At 46.3% G+C, this 24,712-nt stretch overlaps 2 protein-coding genes across 11 annotated transcripts in view; both read left to right on the top strand.

The window, feature by feature from the left end:
* The window catches only part of LOC135390646 (uncharacterized), a 59,878-nt gene extending 57,333 nt beyond the window's left edge, over positions 1 to 2,545 (top strand). For 6 of the 7 annotated variants that reach the window (XM_064620442.1, XM_064620436.1, XM_064620437.1 and 3 more), the window contains exon 2: positions 212 to 2,545. In XM_064620442.1, coding sequence (XP_064476512.1) covers positions 250 to 1,947 — 1,698 coding nt within the window. In that variant the 5' untranslated portion in view covers positions 212 to 249 and the 3' untranslated portion in view covers positions 1,948 to 2,545. Of the gene's footprint in view, positions 1 to 125; positions 149 to 211 lie in introns of those variants that run through there. The other variant, XM_064620440.1, reaches the window with a different exon arrangement.
* Positions 2,546 to 4,020: 1,475 nt separating this feature from the next.
* The window catches only part of LOC135390645 (tyrosine-protein kinase transmembrane receptor Ror2-like), a 133,742-nt gene continuing 113,050 nt past the window's right edge, over positions 4,021 to 24,712 (top strand). Inside the window, exon 1 of one of the 4 annotated variants that reach the window (XM_064620432.1) lies at positions 4,021 to 4,382. In XM_064620432.1, the coding sequence (XP_064476502.1) occupies positions 4,250 to 4,382 (133 nt within the window). In that variant the 5' untranslated portion in view covers positions 4,021 to 4,249. Of the gene's footprint in view, positions 4,383 to 18,915; positions 19,045 to 24,181; positions 24,313 to 24,398; positions 24,528 to 24,712 lie in introns of those variants that run through there. The other 3 variants (XM_064620434.1, XM_064620433.1, XM_064620435.1) reach the window with 3 other exon arrangements.

The raw sequence follows: 24,712 nt of genomic DNA, 5'->3' as shown, positions 1-24,712 counted from the left end.
TATCGGAGTCCAACCACCATCGTGGTTCGACGTACAGGAGCAACGTAAATTGCCATTGTCGTGCCAAGTGAAGTGAAGAGCTGAACTTTATTTTCCGTGCAGATTTCCGTCAAAGTTGTTACTGCAATGAATTGCTAACAGATGCCACGTATGTGAAATAGGAATTTGTTTAGTGCCGTGAATACTAATCCGAGCATCTTGTCTTCCACAGGATAGACCTCCTTCACTGTCCGTCGGCCATTGCCTGCCATGGCGCGTACACAGCTGCTTGTCGCCTGGAGGGTTCTGCGGCGGATGGTAGCCCTGGCCCTTGTCTGGCTGTGTGTCTGCTACGTCGTGTTCCACTTCACCCAGAATGTTGGAGGTCCCTTCATGGCTGTCCCCATGCAGCGCACCATCGTGCAAACGCCCGACCCTCACCTGCGAATCAGTACACTGGAGCAGAGCAAGGCCTCCACGACGAAGCTGTCGGCAACAACCACATCTAAACTTTCCCTGGCTCTACCTTTGGAAAACGATCCGCAAAATTTCCTCAATAAGGATCCTCACGTTGACTTGTCCCCATCCTCCTCCCTGGCAAAGTACATGAGTGGCATCTCGAACATGTCCAACATTCCACCCGCTTACTGGGACAACGGCAAGAAACCGCCAATCAGCTCGAAGAGCTGCGTCAAGTATCCGCAGCTTTACGAACTGACCTTCAACAACCTCTACTGGCAGACCCTCTCCACACACAACGGTACCTTCTACATCTACGGTGCCTACTTCGACAACCGTACACGGGCGGGCTCAGTTCCCCTGGTGCGCCTCCTGGTGATGGTGGACAGGATAAAGCCTCCACCCGTCATGTGTCAGCTGTGGTACGACGACGCCCAGTTCCCGACCATCTCCTCCGTCAAGTACACCTACGCGTGGTATTCCAAGTGGGGCAACTACCAGGACGGAATCTTGCAACCGTTCGTGGTGACTTGCAAGGCCCCGTACATCAACAACAAGCAGCGCCCTCCGTCGTCCGTGTCGTTGGTGGAAAAGCAGTGCGACAAGCCGATGAACAACATTCGAGTCGTAAACCAGAGGCCGGCCGTGAGGCAAGACTTTGCCGTGTGCGTGAAAGGCCTCGATTTCCTCAAGGCCGATCTCAGCGTGCGTCTCGTGGAGTGGATCGAGCTCCTCGGCATTCTCGGGGCCAAGAAGATATTCATGTACGAGCTGGAGATCCATCCAAACATTTCCAAAGTGCTCAGGTATTACCAGGACAGGGGCCTCGTAGACTTGACGCCCATCACCCTGCCCGGCGGTCAGCCAAACACCCCGGGGCTGCGGCACAACTTTCTCAAGATGAAGCTCACGCACAAGAGGCAGAACGAGCTCATACCCTACAATGACTGCCTCTATCGCAACCTCTACTCTTACAATTACATCATCCTGCTAGACATCGACGAAGTCATCATGCCCGTCGAACACACAAGCTGGAAGGAACTCATGGACGCTGTTGTGCCGCTAGCTTTGAAAGAGAAGAACTACACCAGGGCCAGTTACAACGTGCGCAACGTCTACTTCCTCGACGACATGTTGACCGGGGACGACAAACATGAAGTTCACGAGAAGGGGATCCCTGGCTACATGCACATGTTGCAGCATGTCTACCGGGCGAAAAACTTCACAAAGCCAGGGTCGTACGTGAAGTGCTTTCATAATGTCGACAGGATCGTCTCCGTGCACAACCATTTCCCACTCAACTGCTTCGGTTCCTGCACGACGTACAGCATCGACACTTCGTTTGCGCAGCTGCAGCACTACCGTAAGGACTGCGTGGGGGCGTTGAAGAACAGTTGTAAAAATGATTTCAAAGTGTACACAGTCAGGGACACAACAATATGGAGGTACAAGGACGAACTCATAAAAAGAGCCACATCGGCACTACAGGTGTTAGGATTTTTCTCTTAGCACAACTAAGCGTGGACCGAAACAAAAGTTGATGTGCCTCATGATGTGCCATGTGCAAGCATGTGATGGTGTCCTGCACAGTCTTTCACAATGTCAGGTACTGCAGTGAACAAACCTTTGGAGGGTGCCTGCCGCACGTCGAGCGATTTTTAATTTCTCACTTCCGTCGCGTCATTAGTGGGGAGACGAGGGTTCCGACGGTCAATTATTGCAAGTTCCTGCTGGAGTTCATCCGCAAGTTTCGGCTGCTGCGGAGCTCCGAATATGAAAGTGCCGTCCTGCCCTGTGAATGCATCGACAGGATATTTTGTTGTGATGCATACGAACAACGTTGAACAGCATTCCATTCGTGTGGTTGTGTTGTGACTATGATGTCCTGTGATCATGTGAGAGTTTTTTTTTTTTCTGTATGGCTCAATCGTGCTTTTTTAAAACTAATATTGTATTTATTATTCAGAATTTCATGTTTTGAGCGTACATGCTCTGACATGCGATATGAATTTTTTGCGGCCGTTGAGTGACCTTTTGTGTTGTACATATGTGAAAGTTTTTTTTTTTTCCTAAGCATTGCAATAAAAACTCAGTGTCACAACATAAATGCAGCACTGTCATCATTTTGCTGTTATGAGTCTGCTGTAATAAATCAAAGTACAGTCAAACTCCTTTACAACGAAACTCAGGGGACAGCAAAAAAAATTTGCAGTAAAGATATATTCGTTAAAAAGGATGTCCATTATTGGACCTATAGGGCTCTAGCGGGACCGCAAAAAAATTTGCTGTAGTGGTATTTTCGTTGAAAAGGTGTTCGCTGTAAAGCGGTTTGACTGTATACAATAATAATAAAAGTGTACAATATATAATAAGCAGTGATGTAATGACTTCAAAAATTACAGGTTAACAACAGTTGTACTTATTTGCAATTCTGGCAATTTAAAGAATATATTTAGTATGAAAATCCTTCTTTACGAATGAGTTAGAGGATGCTGTTGCAACTGAAGGGTGACAGTTGATTTGAACTCTGTGTGAGAGTGGCAGGACTCTGCTCTTCTTTCAGGTCATCAGACGTCTGCATAAACTTATCTAACGGGTAATAAAATGGTAATGGGTAATAAAATCCAGAATTACAAGCATTTCGGAGGGGTCATTACCACAGTTGCATCTTAACAGACCAACATGTCATTACTGACATATGTCACTGCATAGGTAAAAAAAAAAAGGGGGTGTTGCCAAACTTATTTTTTTCATGGGGGGGGGGGGGCACGGGAGTCTGGCTAAGTCACTGATCGAAATCTCCTGTCTCCGATACGTGCCCGTTGAACGTAGAAGGACGAACTCAACACTGCTTTTGTCTCTTCAACTGCCGTTGGATTGATCCAAGCAGTATTGGAGCCGCCGAGGGGGTGGGGTGTCAGCCAGCCAAGGTGTCCCGTGTGGCATGCACGAGTGTAGCCATGAAAAAAGAAAAGAAAAGGAAGCAAAAGTGGGTAGCATTAAGATTCGCACGGAATTCGTATTACCTCGGTGGCTCTGTAATATTTCAGTTCGAGCACTTTCGTTACGTTGCAAATTTTGGTCTTGACGGCCGTGTAAGATGTTCTAACGCAAATTGCATGGGCAACTTAATTATTTTGTAAAACGATGAAAGCCCCAATTCTACACGAGCTAAAAGCAGAAAACGAAATATCCACACTAGGTCCACTTAGTGTTTCTAGACCATTCACTTAACACTGGGGCAACTGGGGCGCTATTATTTGAAAAATGTGCGAACCTCCAAGTGTTCTAACTTTTCTTTGACTAAATAGGCTAAACAACTGCGCGGCACTGCTCGGCAACAGATGGACCCACGCTGCTTTTACTGTACTGTAATATTGCTATCTTAAATATTAACCTAATAAGTGGATGGAGCATGGGATGGAGGCTGCGCCATCTACCCTAGCCTCTACAAAAATTCATTTTAGTTTCAACAATGAAGCGAAAGGTTGCTGGTTTAGTTCAAAGATGGCGCTACTATACATAGTCGCGAGCAGTCGTGAGTCTGCTTGCAGCAGTTTTACTGCGCATGCGTCATTTTGTCCACTGGCGCCAGTCAGCGGGACGCTATTTGTCAGCAGACGGCTGAATCAAAGATGCAGGGTGTCTTTGAAGTTGTGGTGTTGGGAGCATATCACGGAGTGTGCAACAGGACAACTGCATATATCGCTCGTTATTGGTGTCTGCTAGGAATGTTATCGACGAGCCAAACTTTTGCCAGGGAGCAGAGGAGCAGCTGCTGTGTGTGACTCATAACACGGAGGTTCGGCCCATGTGGAGAGGTCCTGCGGGGAGCATGGAGTCCAGAACTTTCAAGTTTGGCTCCACTGCTAGAACTGCAATGAAGAGGTTACTTCAATTACTGGTTGTGTGTGCACTGGAAACATCACTCGTAACAGCAAAAAGTGAGTTTAGAACGTGGTTTGTCAAACTCAACTGTTCACAAATGAGGGTTAACGACCCCCGCTCTTTTCAACTAGCGTTAGCCGGAGTGTTTCGTGCTGGCCTGCGTTACTGAAACATTTTTTTATTGTAATTTGCCCAGTTTTCATATTGTTTTTGCATGGTGGAGAACTCGCAGAAAAACACGGGCAACGAAGCTTTAGCGGTAACTTTAAACCAACACGTTCTACATTTGCTTGCACAACGTTATTGTTGGTTTTTGTTACGCGTAGACGAGGTCACAGCTTCGAAGCGGATGCGTTTCTGCTTTCATTTCTGACCTGTGGCGTGACGTCTACACTGTACTGTGTATTGCGTGGGACGTGCGCAGTTAATGCCGAGGCCCGGCATTGTGCTTCTTTGCGAGGCACGTTTGTGGCATACCCATTACGCAAATTATAAAACGAAAATACGGTTTGGAACGTGTGAACGTGTTCGAACGACATCTGTGTCTCAATCTGTGAAAACTGGTGCCACACACGTCAACGTTTGGATTACGGATCACACTTGACAGCTTTTCACGCGATACTTCAGACCTCTACTAATATGTTTCATTGTCTCGTATAAATAAATAATTTGTCTTAAAAAGCATCGAAGTAGCAATGAAGGGGGCACGCACACACAAAGTTATTTATTGAGCGGCACGCGAAATTTCGGGTAAAGTTGGTTTCCTACCAAATTTCTTTACTCTTCCGATTAGTATACGCAATAAAAGGTAGCTGACAGACTCCAGAGTTATCTGGACAGTTTTCTCTATACGATGGAAATTTCAGTGACCTTTTCAGTGACTTCCTTCTTTCAGTTTTCTCTAATTTCCTGAAACTCCTACTGAATGTTCCTCCTATCGGCCAGTGGTTTATCCAGAACCCCATTCACCGGGGGTGTTGAAAAAAAAAAAGGGGGGTCATCATTACAGTTACGTCATAGCACCCAGAATATCATCCCCCATCAATATCCCCACGTCATAGCAGCTTAACATATCATTATCGACATGCGTCAAGAGCTGAAAAGCTGCTGTGTCTAAAGGAGCCCCCCTTTTTTTTTGTGGGGGTGCACAGGTAAAGTTAGGGGGTGTAGGAGGGGGGGATCTGGATGTATCACTGCATCAGGCTGTGGCATCGCAACAGGCATCTCCGTCAGTGAAGCCGCGAGGAGACGAGAACGAATAGGAACGGAAGCTCTCGCTCCTATGAAGTATGGGCTCGACGTAGAAGTTTTTTTTGTGTGTGTGATATGTATCTCGCCAACTACGACACCCGGTTTGACTAACGCCAGCTAATACTTCAACCGAGATTAGACTGCCCTAAACTTTGTGTTAATCGTCAACCCTGTATGTTGCCAACGGCTCTAAGGCCCGGTTTCACCAACGCCGATTAACATTTGAACCTAGATCAACGGTCATTGGTGAAACCGAACGGGTGTGACCCTATTTCACGGGAAATGTCGCTACCTCGCTGGTCGATTAACACAAAGTTCGAAGTTAATTCTTTTTTTATCGACGGCCTGCGACAGTGGGTGCATCGTGTGATGAACTCATTTAATGGGAGTGCTTCCAGCCCCTGTGTCTCGTGCGTGAAAGTTGACAATAAATGGGACGCAAACGACAGTATAGTAGGGAAAGTATAACAATACATTCAACTATTTTCCTTAGGTTTAAACCAAGTTAAACGAGCACTATATTGCTCTGAGCGTATTTCACGGCAGAAAAACTGGGTCTTCCGTCTTCCCGCGGTGAGCGTTCTTGAGAATAGTCGCACTCTTGGACGTCTGAGCAAGAACGAGAGGACAATGGAGTATTGCGCAACAGGGGCATGTCCCCCTCTCAATAATGCCATATCCAAGATGGATGGGACAGAATACGGGACGGCTCTTTTGTCTGAGATCGCTTTACTTCGAGTTGCATGCTCCAGGACGGAGAGTATTCCTTCCGAAATTTCTAAATCTCCGCATTTTCTAAATGCGTTTCATTAGCCAGCATCATCAGCGAAGCGCGAATTTCTTGCGCCGTGATTCAGCGCCGTGTTCATTTCTGTTCTATCTATGAATATATACTGTTTTCATATGAGTTAAAATGTGACAGGGCGGATGTCCACGAAGTGGTACGAGTAACAGATATAAATGACTCGAGAAGTAAGAAATAGGGGAGGTAACCAAGCAACAATTCGAACGCTATGTCATCATTGCGGCGCGCACGTCTTCATGGATCACGTTTCGCAGCTTAAATTTTGCTTCGCCGTGAGGAATCGACATCCGTTGTACCTGTATAAAGAGCTCGTCAATCACTGAACAGTTTCTTTGTTTGTTACTTTATCTGTTCCGTTTAGAGTATATTTATTGGACACTAATGCATACACATCACACGATAGTATCATTCACATTTGAAATCTGCCATGGCCCGTTTGGAGAACAGAAATTTTGATTTCGTAAATAGTGCTGGATGTTTGGGTAGTTTGGGGTTTCACGGAGATAGGCGCAGCGTTGTTGGCACTTTTAAACTGGAGTGATTTGTGCTATATGGAGATGGCTTTGTAAGTCTGTATTTGTTTCTCATTAAACAAATACTGTAAACGTATTTTTATTCGCGATGTATTAATTTTCGCGAATTTCGCGACCGATAAAAAATCGCGAAAAGTTGTACTCGCGAACACCAGCTTGACGTTTGTCCCACAAAAGGAAACGACCCTGGAATCGCGAATTTAAACACTCGCGAATAAGTTCGCAAACGACTGAATGCGCGATTCGGGGAAATTAATACCTCGCGAATAAAAATGCGTTTACAGTATATATCATATTCTGCTTCAAAACACTTTTCCTTATAAGTGTTTTTCTTTTCTTTTTTTTCTGGCTTTTCAAACTCTTTTTTAAAGGAAGGATTAGAAAGACTCGCGTGATTAGAAAGAAATTTAGTTGACTCGTAAGATACGTGGATTCGAAGAACCGTCCTTAGATTCGAAAAATTTTGGATTCGTCCCATTTTTTACTATAAACTATCTCACGGTGCCGTCCAATGGTAAGATAACGCGCGAAAAAAAAAAAAAAAAGTTCCCGTCCGTCCGTGCTAAGAAACGAGCCACTGAAGCGGAATCTGACCAAAAAACGCATTCGCTTCAGGCGTAACAATCCGGGCACACACACAATCTCAGCTAACCCAATTGACGCATGCGCAACAACGGACATCCATTCAAATTAGAGGGACACGTCAGCTTCAGTTACGTACATATCCCATTTTGCGTTCCTGCAATACAGGTGAGCCTCGGCGACCCTTTCATTCTCCGCGCATAATAGGCTCCATTTTCTAATGCAGAAAAATGGTACTGGGGGAGTAGCCGTGACAGGCACCGCAAAAAGAGAGAAAAGAGAAAAAAAAACACCATTTATTTATTTTTTTAACGGCGACCGAGGAAGTGATTGTGCTAAAGTCAGGTGGAGGATCAGAAGTAAAATTAATGATAATCGACGCCTCGTTTATCTCGGCCTTGCAGTCTCTTCAGTTGTTTTTGAGGATTGGGGTCTCGATAAATCCACGTTTTTTCGTTTTGTTTTTTCATCGTCGTCGCCGCTGTAAAAAGCCCGTATCGTCGTCCTATTCTACCATTATAGTGGAGAGGCGGCGATTTCGGTGTTCTGAGTTATGAGAGATGATGTAGAGCCTTCTTGGCTCCCGCTATTCCATGGCGGGAAATCGGTATTGATTGTTTGCGGAGGACGTTTTATTAGAAGCTGATTGAAGAAGAAAATGTGTATCGCGAGACGTGTCTGGAAGGAGGTTCATAATAAAAGCCCCGTGCACTTTGAAGGGAAGAGGGTGCGGGGGGTGAAGAAGACTGATTAACGTATGGAGAAACTACAAAAAAAAAAAAAAAAAGGGAAGTGCATAACATTAAGATAATGGGCAGTGTTCTTCTATCGCTGTCTAATCAGATAATTCATCAAACGGAGTGTATGTATGCTGAAGAACGTGCCGGCGAGGGCACGGCGAAGCATGCCTGCCGTCCGAGCCATTGATGTGAGATGTCCGTGGAATATTTTCCAAATTTCGCTAATTTCGGAGGTCGCCCCGTTATACACTGGGAAGTACGGCTCGCTGATTCATAAAGCCGGGATTGCGCAAATATGAGAAATTAATCAGCTAAGAACGCACGAAAAACGTGCAACAACCAATAATGAGTCGCCATTGCTCATAAACCGAACGCGAAACCCAGAAACCATCGAAAACATAGAAAAATGTCGACGCATACATATGTCCCAAAGATTTGCGTCTTTAAGAACATGGCGCGTGTACAGAAGCAAACAAACGGACAAAGTCAGGCAACGTTGTGTAATCTTTCGACGACTTACATCCGGAAGTCACATTCGCGAGCAGCAAACCATAGGCCTTCCTATTCATGGAGCTCCGTACGAAGATATTTTTGCCCCGTTATAAAATCTAAAGAAAAACGCCATTCAATTAGAGGATCCTTTCTCGTTTGTAGCTCGTCTATGCATGCTTCTATTCAAACAAGTAATGTGTACTGATCCTTCTGCCTCTTGTTCCCCTTTCTGTTTGCTACGCCCCCGGGGTCTTCCATGCGTTTATGTTGGAGATTAGCAGACGACGAGACAGCGCGGGATTAGACAGTGGATTTAGGGGGGGAGGGGGAATAGCCATATTCCAGAGCGTTAGTTGCGTCCCATTTACTAAGGGGAAAATATTGGGCGTGGTTATGGCAGCCAAATTTTGTTTCGGAAAATGAGTTTTTAAAAGTCGAATGTGTGTATTGTGGGGATTGGAGGGATTAAAGGAAAGAGTTTTATAGATTCCCTGTTCCTTTGATGGGGTTGACTGCTGTGATACTGACAGAATTGAATACAGTCAGACTCCTTTATAGCGAACACCTTTTTAACGAAAATACCACTACAGCAAATTTTTTTGCGGTCCCGCTGGAGCCCTATAGGCCCAGTAATAGACATCCTTTTTAACGTTGTAAAGGAGTTTGACTGTACAGTCAAACTCGTTTACAACGAAACTCAGGGGACAGCAAAAAAAAAAAAAAAAATGCAGTAAAGGTATTTTCGTTAAAAAGGATGTCTGTTACTGGGCCTATAGGGCTCCAGCGGGACCGCAAAAAAAATTGCTGTAGTGGTATTTTCGTTAAAAAGGTGTTCGCTATAAAGGAATTTGACTGTATATCGAGAAAAATGTCGACGCGATTTCCGCCCACAACGCATCCTACACTCTTAAAAAAAGGGTGTACTTTAACACCTTTCCTTGCCACGTATATAACACCCTTTTGGAGAGTACCATTACGCTCAAAAGGGTGTCTCCTCACTCCCTCAAGGGAGTAGCATAACACCTTCTCCATGCCGGGGAGTAATATTACTCTCCAGTAGGGTGAAAGGTGTTACGCTACTCCCTTGAGGGAGTGAGGAGACACCCTTTTGAGCGTAATTGTACTCTCCAAAAGGGTGTTATATATGTGGCAAGAAAAGGAGTTAAAGTATACACCCTTTTGTACCGGGAACAAGAGTTTGTACAAGAGTGTACTGGGACTGTGTGTAACTGGTGACAACAGTCTCTACGACTACGGTATGAGTCTATTGACTGTCCAGCCGCCTGCTCTGAAAAAAGCAGCAATACGTACTAAATAGCGACAGAGAAACAATATGGTATCAAGGCCCAGGATGGATTCCGTCTTCAGGAGGTAAGATATGATTGGCTGCTGTACGGCAGGAGAGAATCAGTGGCAATCTGTGTGGCTCCGTCATCTTTTGGAGCTAATGTTATCTCCGTATTCATCTATCTCATCTCGGTATACCGCCGGACAACTCCCCGCACGCTCGTTTTCTCGCAATTTTGATTTCGTCACCGACCACCCCTCATAAAACGAAATTCGTTCTGGGAAACGGGCAAAAAAAAAAACGTATCGTACGGCAAAAATTACGTGCGACTGAATTCTCCTGTCTCCTCTCTGTTTGCCTGGAGACGAAATTAAGTCGTGTCTCAATTCGCTTTCCCTGTCGCATTGTCGTTGCTCGCAATTCTTCTCCTTTCCCTATAGTCATTGGAGCGAGCAAATCTGCTCGGCGCGAGTTTCTATTTATCGCGCAGAAATATAATAATTTGCGATTTGAGCCGCACAATTGCGTATCTGCGGGCTTTGTGCGTCGTCATCGGCCGTCTTTTCTATTGTGAAGACGGCTCCGCCAAATGGAGATAGAATTTTGGGAGAAGCCTGCAGGCGAATTCTCAAAGATGGTAACTTATCGATCATTGCAGTCTGAGAGAATGTGCTCTTGGAAATGAAACAATTTTAGGATCGAAGGAGGAAACGCCACATCTTGAGAGAAGTCAGTCTCAATGACTAGTTACTCCATCAGCCGTAATAAGAACGGAGTTTTGCATCACGGTGGTCTGTTCACTCTAGGGTTCTTTAACGCGTGCAGAAATCTACACAGAGACGTCTCCAAGCAACATGTACGATGATCAGCGACAATTGGACCAATAGAGCTCGAATTTGCGTGTATGCATGAACGCCCGTGAACTGTGCCCCGGCCTCGTGTTGATCTGGACAGAGATTGAGTCTTCGAACTCGGCCGATGACGCCAGCAATTTGGCTGCGGTACATGCTTCCTCAGACTCGCCTGTGGTTATGTTGGGCATTTGACAACAGCAGATAAAGATAAATAACTCTCAGCAAGGCAAGATTCATCCAAAGACACATCACTCATGTATTATTACACGACTTATCAGCAAAACAGGACGTCAGAAACAATCGGGACTTGTGGAATGGGGGGGGGGGGGGGACGCAGGTTTAGCGTTTAGTAAGTTAAAGTTCGGGGTTGTGCTGTGAGCGGGTCCTACGACGGACGTAGACAAAGGCAACGCAAGGTTTTTCGAATGTTTTTCCTTAACGGCAACCCGAAACCCAAGCACTTTCTGCCTCCAGCACCACCAGGCGGAAGCCACAGTGTTTATTGTGTCTACGAAATTAATGTAATTTGAAAACTGCGCTTTTTTTTTTTGTGTGTGTGTGTGTGTTCTTCTTTCGGCGGCTTTGTCTAAACCATCTCGAGGTTGACGCTAGTTCACTTCTCGGGCGATTTTGGGTAACCACGCCTTTTTCGAAGAATTGCGTCCACAAAACACTAATTGATTTCCGTGCACACACGCAGTGAGCCAGAGACGACCCTATTTTCTTTTGGGGACCCAAAGCGCTTCGGTACGCTGTTCTAAAAAACTTTCTAATATTACACGGAGTTATGCGCGGAATGATATATACCGCTGCTTCCATTCGCTCGGACGATTTCGACGGGGAAACGAGACACCGTGCATATCGCCTTACACGGAGAAGAGGGAAAGAGGGTGGGTTCAATATCGAGTGAGTCACGGAGGGAGGGAGAGTATAAGAGGGGGGGGGGGAGCTGCTCAACAAAGAGTGGCCCTTGTTACGTCCTCGTTCACAGGTCGCTCTTCCACCATGAAAATCTTGTAATTTTGAAGCGCGTGTTTTGGCCAGTATGTTGTTGCGCCGAGGTAACTCGAACGATCTTGCGCTCGTGGTGGCATTCCAAAATTACTCGCGGTATGTGACGTGTACTCAAGAATAATAGGCGTATAGCAAAGACTCTTTTTTCCTCGCCATGTCCCGCGCAAAACAGAAAGCACACGGACGGAAGAAGCGAGAAAATGGGACATAAGTCGTCGAAATGGCCAGACAGCGAAGAGACTCGAGCTCAAGGGCCGCTGCATCATGCTGCCAGGACCTCATTCAGACGCACACAAATACCCGGGCAGGAGGCATCTAGTGGACAATGTGGCAAATAACCAAGTCGAAGCTAGCACGAAAATGGAAAAACGCAAGCTCAACTGCTTCTGTCCGACACTGTTTGACGCTTCCTCTAAAATATAGGAGATACAAGAATATATCTAATTAGACAGCGTCCTGCCGCGTCATTTTCCGTACACTAATGTAAGCTAATATAATTTATACTACGCCCCGCCTTAAGGTGCAGTCTGAACACGAGAGCCTCTATGGGAAACTCAGCATGCTGCATGGGACGCAAGTGCTCGACTTGGCTAAAGTCTACTACTACGCTTTAACTTGACTCCTAAACGAAGCCCTTATCACTGTTTTGGCGCAGTATGGTCTGAGTTGCCTATGCGCCATGAAAACTCCAATTATCACCATCATCCTAAACGAAGACGTGCAAGATCATCATCAGCATCATCCATACGACGTGCAAGAGCGACCTAACTGTTGAATTAGCTCTGTTATTTGTAAACAAGCAGCAAAGTAGAACATCGGCGCACATTATAAAGAACCCTCCTTGCCTACTTCGCCAATTTGGAGCTCATGTCTTTTGGTTACTCACCCTTATTAAACGACATGCATATGCAGTAAGAAAATATATAATATCGTCCCCGCCGCTAACACGAAAAATGGAATGGAAATTGCTGTTTGAAACGGTTTGACCCCCTGTGAGCGACCTACCGGCCCCACACACGGACCGCCAGTTCACGAATCTCTGGCCATCAAATGCACCTGGACTCTTCGCGGCAGAAAAAGCGATCCTCAAACCTCGTTGCGGTTAAAATCGGCCCGCTTTGTTCTTCCGCACATTTTTCCGTCAAAAAATTTCCGCACTTTTTCCACGGGCGTTTAAAAGGAGTTTTCGCTTTTGTTTTCCTAACAGTTAACTATTTTAAACAGACGAGCGAGGCTGTACGTACCTGCATATAGGCTGAGTTTGCACAATTTCCATAATCAGTGTTTCCAGAAGGGAGCTCTTTAACGAGGGCTTTCTCTTTATAGTTGCGACGGAAGGTTCTGAAAGTAAGTCTCCATAATTACGATGATGTGCGCCTTACTGTAAAACTGGCGTTAAAAAAAAAAAAAAAAAAAATGGTGCCGTCGTGAATTTGAAGGACGTCGACGTTTCAGCAATTACGGGATCGGTTTGTTGCTTACCCTTTTACCTACTGTCCTTCGAGGAATAAATTGGAGGGTAGAAATCGGTGGTAATTAAGGTCATCGTAGAACGTCATCCAAGGGTACAGTAGCCGCTCGTTCTAATAAACTCTAATAGTGATGACAAATAAACTCAAATAATACCCAGGGAAGGATAACGGACGTATTTTCGTTACCGTTTCCATTTTCGTTACTGCTATATTTTCGTTTCCGTTATCCGTTTCTGATACCAGCTTTTAATTTCGTTTCCGTTACGTTTCCGTTACTGTTTCCGGCATAATGGAACGGTTGTTACAGAGGTGCCGGAGGACAGCCCGTCCGACTCTGTCAGCACTCTGTTTTGCCCAAGTGCTGCTTCGGTGTCGCGCGTACACACTACACAAGTAATTTTATGTCATTGGAATGCGCACATCTTGCAAGATTTTTAAAGAAGTGTAGGAACATGTCTTCAGTCAGTCTTCTGTCTTTAGTCACTCTTGAGTCCAGCAACTCAGGGTGAACGTAACCTTCATCCAATGTCGCATTCATAGGCGGACGTTCTCAGTAGTAAGCAATACTGCCATGGCCACGGTGAAATGAACAAAGTAAAAAAAAAAATATATAAAAATTCTTATGCTGTCATCCTCCTGCTATAGTGGAGTAGAGTGCATGGCGTCTGTGTTGTATAAGTCTCATGTCATGATGTCATGATATAGGTAGGTAATGTGACGAGTAGGTAAGCGGGTGATGCACCCTCGATATTCAATATTTTGCTTTGTTTCCATGCTGTCGTGTAGTATTTACAGCATTGCAGGGAATGGAGTCATCAAAATGCAAAAATAAAATCAAAAGTCACTGAAATGTCATTGCGCGACAGTATCCATTACCCGAATTCAATACCGGACGATAATTTTCGTTTCCGTTTCTGATTCCGGTAATGGAGTATGCGTTTCCGTTTCCGTTATCGTTACCATCTCCATTTCCGGTAATATACCGTTTCTGTTTCCGTTACCATTACCGTTGCCCCTCCCTGCTAATACCTCTGCCACACGTGCACTCTTCAATGATCATTGAAACTAATTGTCATTGAACGCGTGCGTGGCGCCGTCTAGGGTGTGACGTGTCAGCATTTCAGGAAGCATTGGATCCAATGCTTTTTGCGAAGTTGACACGTTACTCGCTTGGTGGCGCCACGCGCGTGTTCAGTGACCATTGAATTCAATGATCATTGAAAAATGCCCGTGTGGCAGGGGTATAAGGTGATGCTAAACAACGAGAGGTCGTGAGTTCGAATCCAGCTCTGCTGTCCAAGATTTCCCTGGGATTCCTAGCAGTCTTGCCCATCTTGCTATTGAAATCGGCTCAGGATGCATGCTCCTCCGTGGAGTTCACTCTCCAGCTTTCAGCATGCCTCATAGCCATAGTTGCCCCGCGGTGGTGACGCGGAATTTATGGAAGGTGATGCGAAAGATAGCGGCGATTAGACTGTCTGTTCTTGTTCGATTGCGATATGAGATCAGACGCGATTAGATTGGTGGTCGATATAAATCTTGATATACATCTCACTTGCTGTCTCCGATAGGAGCCTCGCTAAATTTCAAAGCTTTACAATTTGCGAGTGAAGGTAAATACTGTACTTTTTTTTTACTCTTTACTCACACATATATAAAATTGCGTCGTGCTTATCAAATATCGATATAGAATATTTTCTCGTTAAAAAATTGGGGAATGCTAACAGCTGAATACAGCGCCCTCCGTCGGACACAAACCAGAGCTAAAGAAATGCCCTTGTGTGCTTCCCTATTATGCTCAAGGTCACCGTACGTGATATTTCAACTAAAATCGGGACCTATTATTTATAACTGAATCGGCTACGCGTGCCAGGCTGTCCGAGAGAGGTAACTGGGGTTATGAAATAATGAAGTCCCCACATGTCCCACTTGCATACTGCGATTGAAGAATTAACGGCTGTTGATGGAAGGCCCTGTGGTGTCTGACCTTGAGCTACCTTCCGCGTGCAGGAGATGACGCATTCCATAAAGGGCGTTGTTATGGCGTCTGCGATGTTTCAGACAGACAGACAGAAGGAAGCGACACATGTGGCCCTGCTTATACGCCTAATTGCCACCAGATGCGACACGCTGTTTTGGTGGAAGACTCGCGATGTACAGGGCACGGTTTTGTGCCGTTCGGTTTCACTTTCATTGAGGGGGCATTGAGTTCAGTGATCGCACTTCGAGAGCCAATTATTTTACCACGTATCGATCTCGCGCACTTGGCAACCTTTTATTCGTGTCGCTCTTCCCTGCGCCTTTGCTTTTTTTTAGCTGGAAAACCTGCATCACGTTTCTTTTCTTCTATTTTTTTCTCGAACGATGATCTTGGGAACAGATAGGCATACGAGCCGATACGAGCTCCATCTAGGGACAAACACAAAACATGATAGGTGGCGTAGCGGTTAGGATGATCGTCTTCCACGCCGAGATTGGGAGGTGACGCAGGTTCGAGTCCCGTCACAGGCTGTGCCGTCTGAGGTTTTCCCTGCGTTTTCTGTCAGGCTTTCCAGCCGAATGTTGTCATAGTTTACTCTAGAAGTCGCATGCCCACAGGACGCATACTAACCCCCTCTCTCTCACTCCTTCCCGCTATCTTCTCTCCATCTGTCCGCGCATGCGCGCGCCGCTCCTAGCCACAGTTGCTTCGCGGCGCTAGCACGGAATTAAAATTAAAAAAAGAACTATGCAGATGGCTTCGTTGCAGCGCTACGCGATGTGCGGCGGAGCTGTCTTACGGGAGTACTGAAGCGCCATCGCGCGGTTTTAGAGGAAAACGCCTATCACTTGAAACACTTACACGTGCCCTGCGGGTGTCACTATTTTTTTTAGGTAATGTCGAAAAATGCGCGGCTTCGAGGTTGTTCATTTAAATGCTTCTGCGCAAGTGAGCGCACAATTTTTCGACAGAACGCTCGGATATGAGATTAATCTCACGTCCTCTTCCGCAACTAGAGAGAGAAAATTAGCGAATAGCGTGTGGTGCAAGCTGCAACCAAAGATACAGGGCCTATAAACCCGCGACCTTCGCTGAATTCTGCTTTGCCGAGTGATCTACTCGCGTTCAGGTCGGTGAACAAAGGTGCTTTCGAGTTAAAAACTAAAAAAAAACAATAAAAAAAATAAGAAGAAATGTAGGAGAGAAAGAAAGAAAGACGGGATCCGAGCAGCATCTCATCAGTGGCAGAGATGGGAGTGGTCACGGTCATCGGCCACCGCAAATATGGCTCCGTACCCGAGGGAAATGGGGTCTCCTTTCCCATATTGTGCTGCTCCGTCTCTTGTGCTAACGTGGATTCCCGGCATGTGTGTGTGCGCGCTTCTGTTGCCGGTCGGGGATCTGTGTGGGACAGTGTGTGTGAGAATTTGGGCTCGCGTGCCATATGGAGGTTTGTGTAGCTGGAGGCGCTCAAAGTGGCTTTCGTTGTCCTAGCAGTCGTCCCGTATTTGTGTCCCCTTATTCATAGAGAGAGAGGGAGAGAGAAAAACAACTCACTCGCACTCCGGTGTCATCATCGCGAGTGATTTGTGTGATGATGACGTCATGATCGCTTTGATTCCGTGTCAGCGCCGCGAAGCAACTGTGGCTATGAGCGGCGTACAGACGTGGACATATGGAGAGAGGACAGCAGAAAGGAGCGGGGGACAAGGGGTTAGTATGCGTCCTGGGCCGACTTCAGGAGGAACTGTGCCGACATTCGTCTGGAAACTGCCTTTGGTAGGATTCGAACCCACAACTTCCCCGTCTTCACGCTACCACAAACGAGCGGATACTTTTACCCACTAGGCAATGCCCCGCAAGTGTGCGATTTTAACTCGGTACCCTTTATTGCAACTTTTAGCGACGTGTAACCTCTATATATAGACGTACATGTCAAAATGTCGTAGAGGTTACACGCCCTATACCTCTATTTAGAGGCTAAAAACAACTTGTAACCTGACATTGTAGGAGCAATAGAAGTTACTACCGAGTGCGACCCAAATCCAATCGTCGTAACTTATCCTTTTATGGGGACGTTGTAACTTCTAAACGAATTCCGCGTTTGCATTAACTTGGCTCGTTTTTCTTGTCTGTTTGCAAAGTAACCTTTATAAAAGGTACTGCTCAAAAGTTACTGTATTGTCGTTCTAGCCGTACATTTACTAAGCCCACATGTAATCCGCGCATTTAATACGAGAGTTTCGGATCAGTGTGCGTTTCGTTATTGTATGGCTCTGCTTCTGTATGAACAGCGGATCGTGTTCAGAATTATGAAGAAAGATGGAAGTCACTGAAAAGGTCAGCCAGCTGTAGGACTCGAACCCACATCTTCTGGATTACCGGTTCAGGGCTCTACCGATATATGAAGAAAGAAGTCTCATATGAAGAAGACAAAAGATTGAAGTAACGGAACTTTATAAGGGTATTTGTATTGTATGTCACTACAATGTTTCCATAGTTACGTCATTGCTGGACAGTGTAGAAACATTGATCGCATCGTCTGTCTGTCTGTCTGTTCAACGCGGTTCAGTACAGTGTGCTACGTGTGCGTGTTACGTCCTGCTCAGTGTTGTACGTAGCGCCGTTACTAGTAGCGGCGCTACCGTATCCGTTACTTTTTTCGGTAGCAGAGTAGAGATCGCGCTACTTTTTTAAACTGGTAACGAAAGAAGTACTTCCGCTACAAATTTGCGGTAGCGCAATCTTTGAGCGCTACCGCTACTTTCCGAGCTGGGGTTCGCGACAACTCGACTTCGACCTATCATCAAACCTCCACTCTGTCTGCCTTCGATGAAGCTGCCCGATATCACAACCCATTCTGGGAAGACCGGGCAAATAGCCGAAAGGAGGGCACAGATAGGGTTGCCACCAGGCCGGTATTATACCAGCACGGCCGGTTATTTGGGCTCTCTGCCGGTTGCCGGTAGGAAGGTGATACCGGCAGCCTTTTGCCGGTATTTGTGGCTCAAGACCTTTCATAAGGGCTTTTACGGGATTTCCCCTTAAACATTCCACTACAGCTCGAATAAATCTGGAACACAGACCCAGTTCCGCAGTCACCAGTCGTTATTCGTTCTTATTATTATTCATTGTTATTATTATTATCATTGTTATTTCTAGCATCAATGACACAGCCAACCACAGGAACATATGTTTCCCCGTATTATCTTGAGCGAGCACTTTCTCTCTCTCTCTGTATGTGTGTGTGTCTCGTCCACCTTTCACCCACTTTCCCTTTTCCACGAGCCTTTCCTCCTTTCTCTCTATTCCACCTCCTCTCCCCCAGCCGGTATTTTTCACTACGAAAGGTGGCAACCCTAGGCACAGAGGCCGTTATCTTACAAAGAGGATGGGTCATCCACGTGTTCCCTATTTGGGATGAACCTTCTTGATTGGTGCATTGTCGGAGTTGTCTGCAAACTGACGTCACTCCATTCTGGAGCCGTCCTCGCTAGCTATGAGTCATGGCATTCCACATGACATTGCACCACGTGCGCTTAGGTGCCTGACAGTTGCCATTTCTTGTCCGCTGCAATGGAGGGACCATGGCCTGCTACAGTACAAAACAGTAGCGTGGTGTTCAGACGTCTACTATGCGCCTCGGTGGGAAAGCTTTATCTGTGCGTCAAGGAAGTCAACGTCCAATTTGAAAAAGCACACCATGGTATGTTTACTAACTTCTCGTTCCGGGCAATCCGAGTTCTTTTTGTGACAAATCTGCTGAGCCTTTTATCGGTAGACTTGCTTTGTGCTTTATTTGCTTTAGAGGAAGATAAAAAGATATGCAGGATACCGAGTAGGCTTTAGTAAATCTGTAAAAACAACGGTTTTCAAAATTGTAGCCTTCAGGCAACCTACGTGTAACCTCCATTGGACGTCGATTTATTATTTTGAGATATTGTTTTATTTTTATTATTTTAAGACGTTCGAAGTACGTCATCAACGATACTGTTTGTTTCTTTCCTACAAAGTAGCGCATGAAGTATCGCGTTACTTTTTACGTGTAACGATATCGGGATTTCGTTACTTTTTGCTCAGGTAGCGCGTATCGGTATTGCGCTACCTTTTTCGGGTAGCGGGTACAACACTGGACTCCTGCTTTACGTTGCGTTCGCTTAATCCTTTGTCATCCTTGTGTTTTACTTCTTCACGTGCCTCTGATTTACCATAGTCGCGTCGCCGACGTGTCCTTCTCAGATATTGGAAAGGAATAGGAGCGTTTTGGTCTAAACCAAAAGCAAAGTTAACGCTGCATGCTGCTACGTGATTGCTCAGTTCGATAATGAATGTGCGCGGACAAAATATTCCGATAAAATTGGCAACCAGTTATTACAACTGAGTATCGTGAGCTTTCCAAAGGGTTCCGTAATGTCGTTGTCATCCTCCTCGTATTTGGTGAAGCCTGACATCCGCAGATGATTGGAGTCAAAAGTCAAGATCTCGGTCTCCCTTGTACCGGTCGCACAACCAAGGTGCGCCAGGCTGCCAGCTGATGCTTACGTCATTTCGAAATTTGTGCGTGTCATTTGCTTATTTCCGAAGCCATTCTTAAAAAAAAAAAAAAAAAGAAGGGGGGGGGGTGAAAGGGCTCGCCGTTGTCGGCCTCACAGCAGTGGGCAGAAGTCGGCCCAGGACGCACATTCCCCCAGGGCGTCAGTCGTAACATAACTAACCGTAACGTAAAACGTAACTTCACCAGAAAACACGCTCTTAGCCAACCACCGTCCCGAATGACATCATTCGTGCCCCCTGGGGGCTTAATCGATTCATTGTCGTTACGGTCGTTACAAGCTAGCGAGTGGCGGGAAATTCAAAAAGGCGGGCGGGAAATTTAAAAAGGTGGGCACGTGATAAAACACTTGCACGGCGCTCTTTGCGCGATACGTGAAGGCCGTGGTACACGTCACGCGCAGTGTGTCACGTGCCCACCTTTTTGAATTTCCCGCCATACGTTAGGCTGTAACGACTGTAACGACGATGAAGTGATTAAGCCCCCTGATTGGTTAATAACGGGATGTGTAGGCCTTTTTGTGACACTCACGCAGTTACGTTAATTGTCTCTAAAAGACGTACGACGTACAAATCAGAAAGGATAACGGTATCATTCTGTAACGGTAATTATATCGGTAATTCTAACGGTATCATTCTTCACCGCAAGCTCCGTTTTTTAGAAGTGCACGTCAAACTCGGAATATGACGGGCGGCTCATATTCATCGTCGGACGCAATTTAAATCTCGTAACTGGTGGGAGGTCTATTTGTACCGGGGACGTGTCCAGGACAGTTGAGACTCCACTACACACACCAGCGCTCTCAGCACACGCACAAACGTTCGCAGCAGATGTATCCAGGCGAAAAAACTCATCAGACCGAGGGACGTGAGCCACGTGTCCCTCTTAGTCAACACCCGTTAATGCCGTCTGTACCTGAACGGTCCTCGCTAACTACACGCAATCTCTCCTGGAGGTTTCCATTAATTCCGCCAGGAGGGTTCGGGCGCCCGGAAAATGGTGCCCTTCATTTGCAAGGCAGCCGTGGAATTCCTCTCACACAAGCGCGCTTACATTGTCCGTGCGCGCATATACATACAGGATTTGGAAGCATTCGAGCCGGTTAATAGTTGATCGCCTTTACGGGCTTTTAATAAGCGGCGCTCCTGCCGCCTGGTTCTGAAGCTGGAATATGGATGGGTGCGTTTTTGGATGGGGGGATGCGAAAGGTGTTACAGTTTAGCGATGGCGAAATTATTATAGGGTTGGGTAGTTTGATGCAGCCTTTAGTCCGTAGTTGGATACGAGTTCCCTCAACACGCAACTGTCGAGAATCTCGCGTGAAAGGAAAGGAATAATCTTTGTTATGGAAATGTGTGGGCTAGGCCATATCGCATCAGAGTTCTCGTTTACATATAGTATAATAAGCCCGACAACCGAAAGTGCTCTGCAGCGAACCTTTTACCTTTTTCTATGTTGAAAGGAAAGGCGGGAGACAGCGCGGCAAAGGTATATGTTTCACAAATGGAACCGAATTGAACTTGGCTCGTATGTGCAGTCGTGGCCGGCTGCATGCAGTATCTTGGCACTGGCGGTAGCGGACATGCTAAATATTGGAAGGTGCTAGTGGGTTTCACTCACCGGCTTTTTCCTCCGTTTTCCGGCAAATTTTATAGAACGGATGTCGTCACAGGACGCCCCATTGTGATGTGTTTTGTTCTTCGTAATCTGGCCTTCGGGCGAGATGTTACGTCCTGTCTGTTGTAGGTACCCTTTTTTCGGCCTGCTATTGCCCACGCTCTCTAATAAGATTCGCGTAGCCAGGAATTAAATTCGCGTTGTTCTTTATGCGTACTCTCGAACTGCAGCGGTGTACACCGAATACATATATTTGTTTGTGTAGGCAGTACTTTTCAGCTGCGCATTTTCTTAATTTTATTCTATCAGTTGTACCTTTCTGTAAATGTACGTGTGCGCCAATACCATGGTGCCCCGTGTCTGTTCTCGTGCACGGACAAACATATTATTACTAACTTCACCGCAAATCTTTCCCTCCACTACAGCTTTTTTTTTTTTTTGATTGGGTGTTAGCGCCGCGAAGCAACTGTGGCTATGAGCGACGTACAGATGTGGACAGACGGAGAGAGGATAGCAGGAAGGAGTGGGGGACAGGGGGGCTAGTATGCGTCCTGGGCCGACTTCAGGGGGAACTGTGCCGACATTCGTCTGGAAAGTCTTCGGAAAACGCAGGGAAAACCTCAGACAGCACAGCCGGCGGTAGGATTCGAACCCACCACCTCCCAGTCTTCAGCACGACCTTGGTTACCACGAACGAGCGGACGCCTTAGCCCACTCGGCCATGCCGCTGGTACTACAGCTTTGCTCCGTTAGTCGTGACGTTTCGAAGCCAATTATGAGAAGCAGTTACGCCACCCTTTGGCGCAAGTGGAAGAAAAGCCGTCTAGTCCCGCAGATTCCAACCTCGTTCCACCACCCTTATCTGACAGAAACGCTAAGCCCACCACAAGAGAGAGAGAGACTAAAATCTCCGCAAATGGTCCAATTGCAGAAGCGTCCGTGTTATCCCAACCGAGTAAGCAGATAAAGCGGACAACGAGTGACCGACCGTAACCCCTTCTCTTCGCAAAGCTCCGTATTTTTTTTTTTTCCCCTCGGTTGTTTTCCCCATCTCCTCCTTCTTGGTCTCCTATCGTTCCACCGAGGGCGTCGATCGTGAGCACCATTAGCGTCGTTCTAGCTGGCCGTTAGCGGCACCTTGACGTCATTAGCGTTCGCAGTTGGCTTGATCGCCTCCGTTATGCTGTTGGCCCGCTTTTAATTAGCCGCCCGGGCTTTTCTGATCTTTAGCGCAGAAAATGCTAGAGGGAAATGTTCTTCATTGTTTCTATTCATCGGTGGATTACGTGCGCCGTGGGTTGTCCTCTTGGGACCTTTTTTGTACCTATATAGGACAGCCTTCGCGGGGCGAGAGTTGTAGTTGCAAGACTTCCAGAATGTTGTGGCCAGAGTGTTTAGCGGTCATTCCGCGCATTCCAACGAAAAAAAAAAAAAAAAGACAACGCACGACATAAATATTTGCTGGAGAACTTCGCCGCATAGCACGCTCCTATGGCCAACCATAATCCCGAATGATATCGTTCTGAACTTTTTTTTTTGCGACAGTTATGCACTGCACAATTCACACACAAAAAAAAAAAACAAAAAAAAATCGAAATCGTACGTCTGCCGTTTCCAGCACGTCAGGGGACTAAACGATGTCATTTGTGATGATGATTGGCCAAGAGCGTGTTATGCGGTGAAGTTCATATGTCGGCACAGTTCCCCTAGAAGTCGGCCCAGAACGCACATTTCCCCAGGGCGTCAGTCGTGACGTTGCTCGCCTCTGTGAGGCCGACAGCGGCGATCCTTTTCACCACCACCTCCACCACCACCTCATTTTTAAGAGACAAAGGACGCTTATGTCTAAGAGTGCAGAAACTGCATTTCTCACCAATTCACTCCAGCACCACCTCATTTTTAAGAGTGGGCGTCGACAACGCAGTAATCGTCCGGCAAAATTTTGTACGCGTTTCTCTCCTTTGTTGGCTTTGTTCTCTCTTTCGACTGATTGGAATCAGTTTTATCCCGAGAAAAAAAAAGTCCTACTATAGTATCGAGTACACGACCATCAAATTTCATTTGATTTCGCTATGAACGTGTTTAGCGTTACCTAGCTATCCCATAAAAAAAAAAAAAAAAAAAGAAAGAAAGGAAAGAAAGAAAGAGCTTCCTTCTCTACGTGTAGCGATACAGAACAGAGACCTCATCCTCTTCGAGTGTTTCACTTTGTAAACCAGCATTCGCACTCCACTAACGGGAATACACGCATCAATCCTGGTTTGAAACCGTCAAAGAAAAAAGAAAGTACGACGACGCGCAAATGGAGGTTATTTGTATGCACTCCAGCAAGCTACCGTGAACGCTTTTTTGTATAATGCACTTGTGTAGACGTATTTTCCACGTGCATGTTCATACAATATGTACACAACACTGCTTTTTTTTTTCACCATTTTCTTTTCCCGATTGTATCCTATATGTCTCTCTTCTTTCGTATAGGGGCCACCCTCATTCGCGCGAATCTTATCTCTCGTCTCTTTTTCGTGAAATGCGTTATCTTACTTTTTATCGTATCGCTTCTAGGCCCGTGTCGTTTCTCGTGGATTCATGTAGCGTTTCTTCCGCATTTACGAGAGAGCTTTTAAAAGGAAGCGGGCGGGAAGGTGGGCGTGTCTGAAGGTTTCGCTCTCTTTCTGTTTGATAAGGCGGATAAAGTGTCTAAATGTACGATGTGCTCGGGACTTGTGAACTATACAGGATGTTTGGCGATAGAGCAAAAAGGAAATGTTTCATTGCTCGAGTGCGCGTTTCAAGTGTGCGGAAGAAGTAAGTACATTCTACGAAGTGCTCGATCTCGCCTCGTGTTCTTCTGTGCTCGTCGCCTTGCGTACTGGTTGTGGGATTGGTCTAAATCCCGATTCGGAAACACATTTGCTCGGATACGTTTTCCTTGGCGAGGGAACGCCGTCTTGCGCGAGGGACGTTAAATACGGGGTGCCGTGCATGTGGTGAGCTTTCATCGCACGTCAAAGAACCCTCAGGTGGGCAAAAGCAATCCACAGACCGACCGCTGTGGCGTCGCTCATGATCTTAGTTGTCTCGCGACGTAAACTCCCAATTATTCAATTATTATTATTAACAGAGTGTCTAACGGGTCGACCTTTCCATCGTCGCAAGCGAAACCGCTTTTAGGCTGAACAAGCCTCGATGGCTACTTCAACTGGAC

The sequence above is a fragment of the Ornithodoros turicata genome, chromosome 4 (assembly GCF_037126465.1).
Source record: "Ornithodoros turicata isolate Travis chromosome 4, ASM3712646v1, whole genome shotgun sequence".
NCBI classification, from domain to species: Eukaryota; Metazoa; Arthropoda; class Arachnida; order Ixodida; family Argasidae; genus Ornithodoros; species Ornithodoros turicata.
Note: the sequence above shows the minus strand (reverse complement) of the source record. Positions and strands in the feature narration are given on the sequence as shown.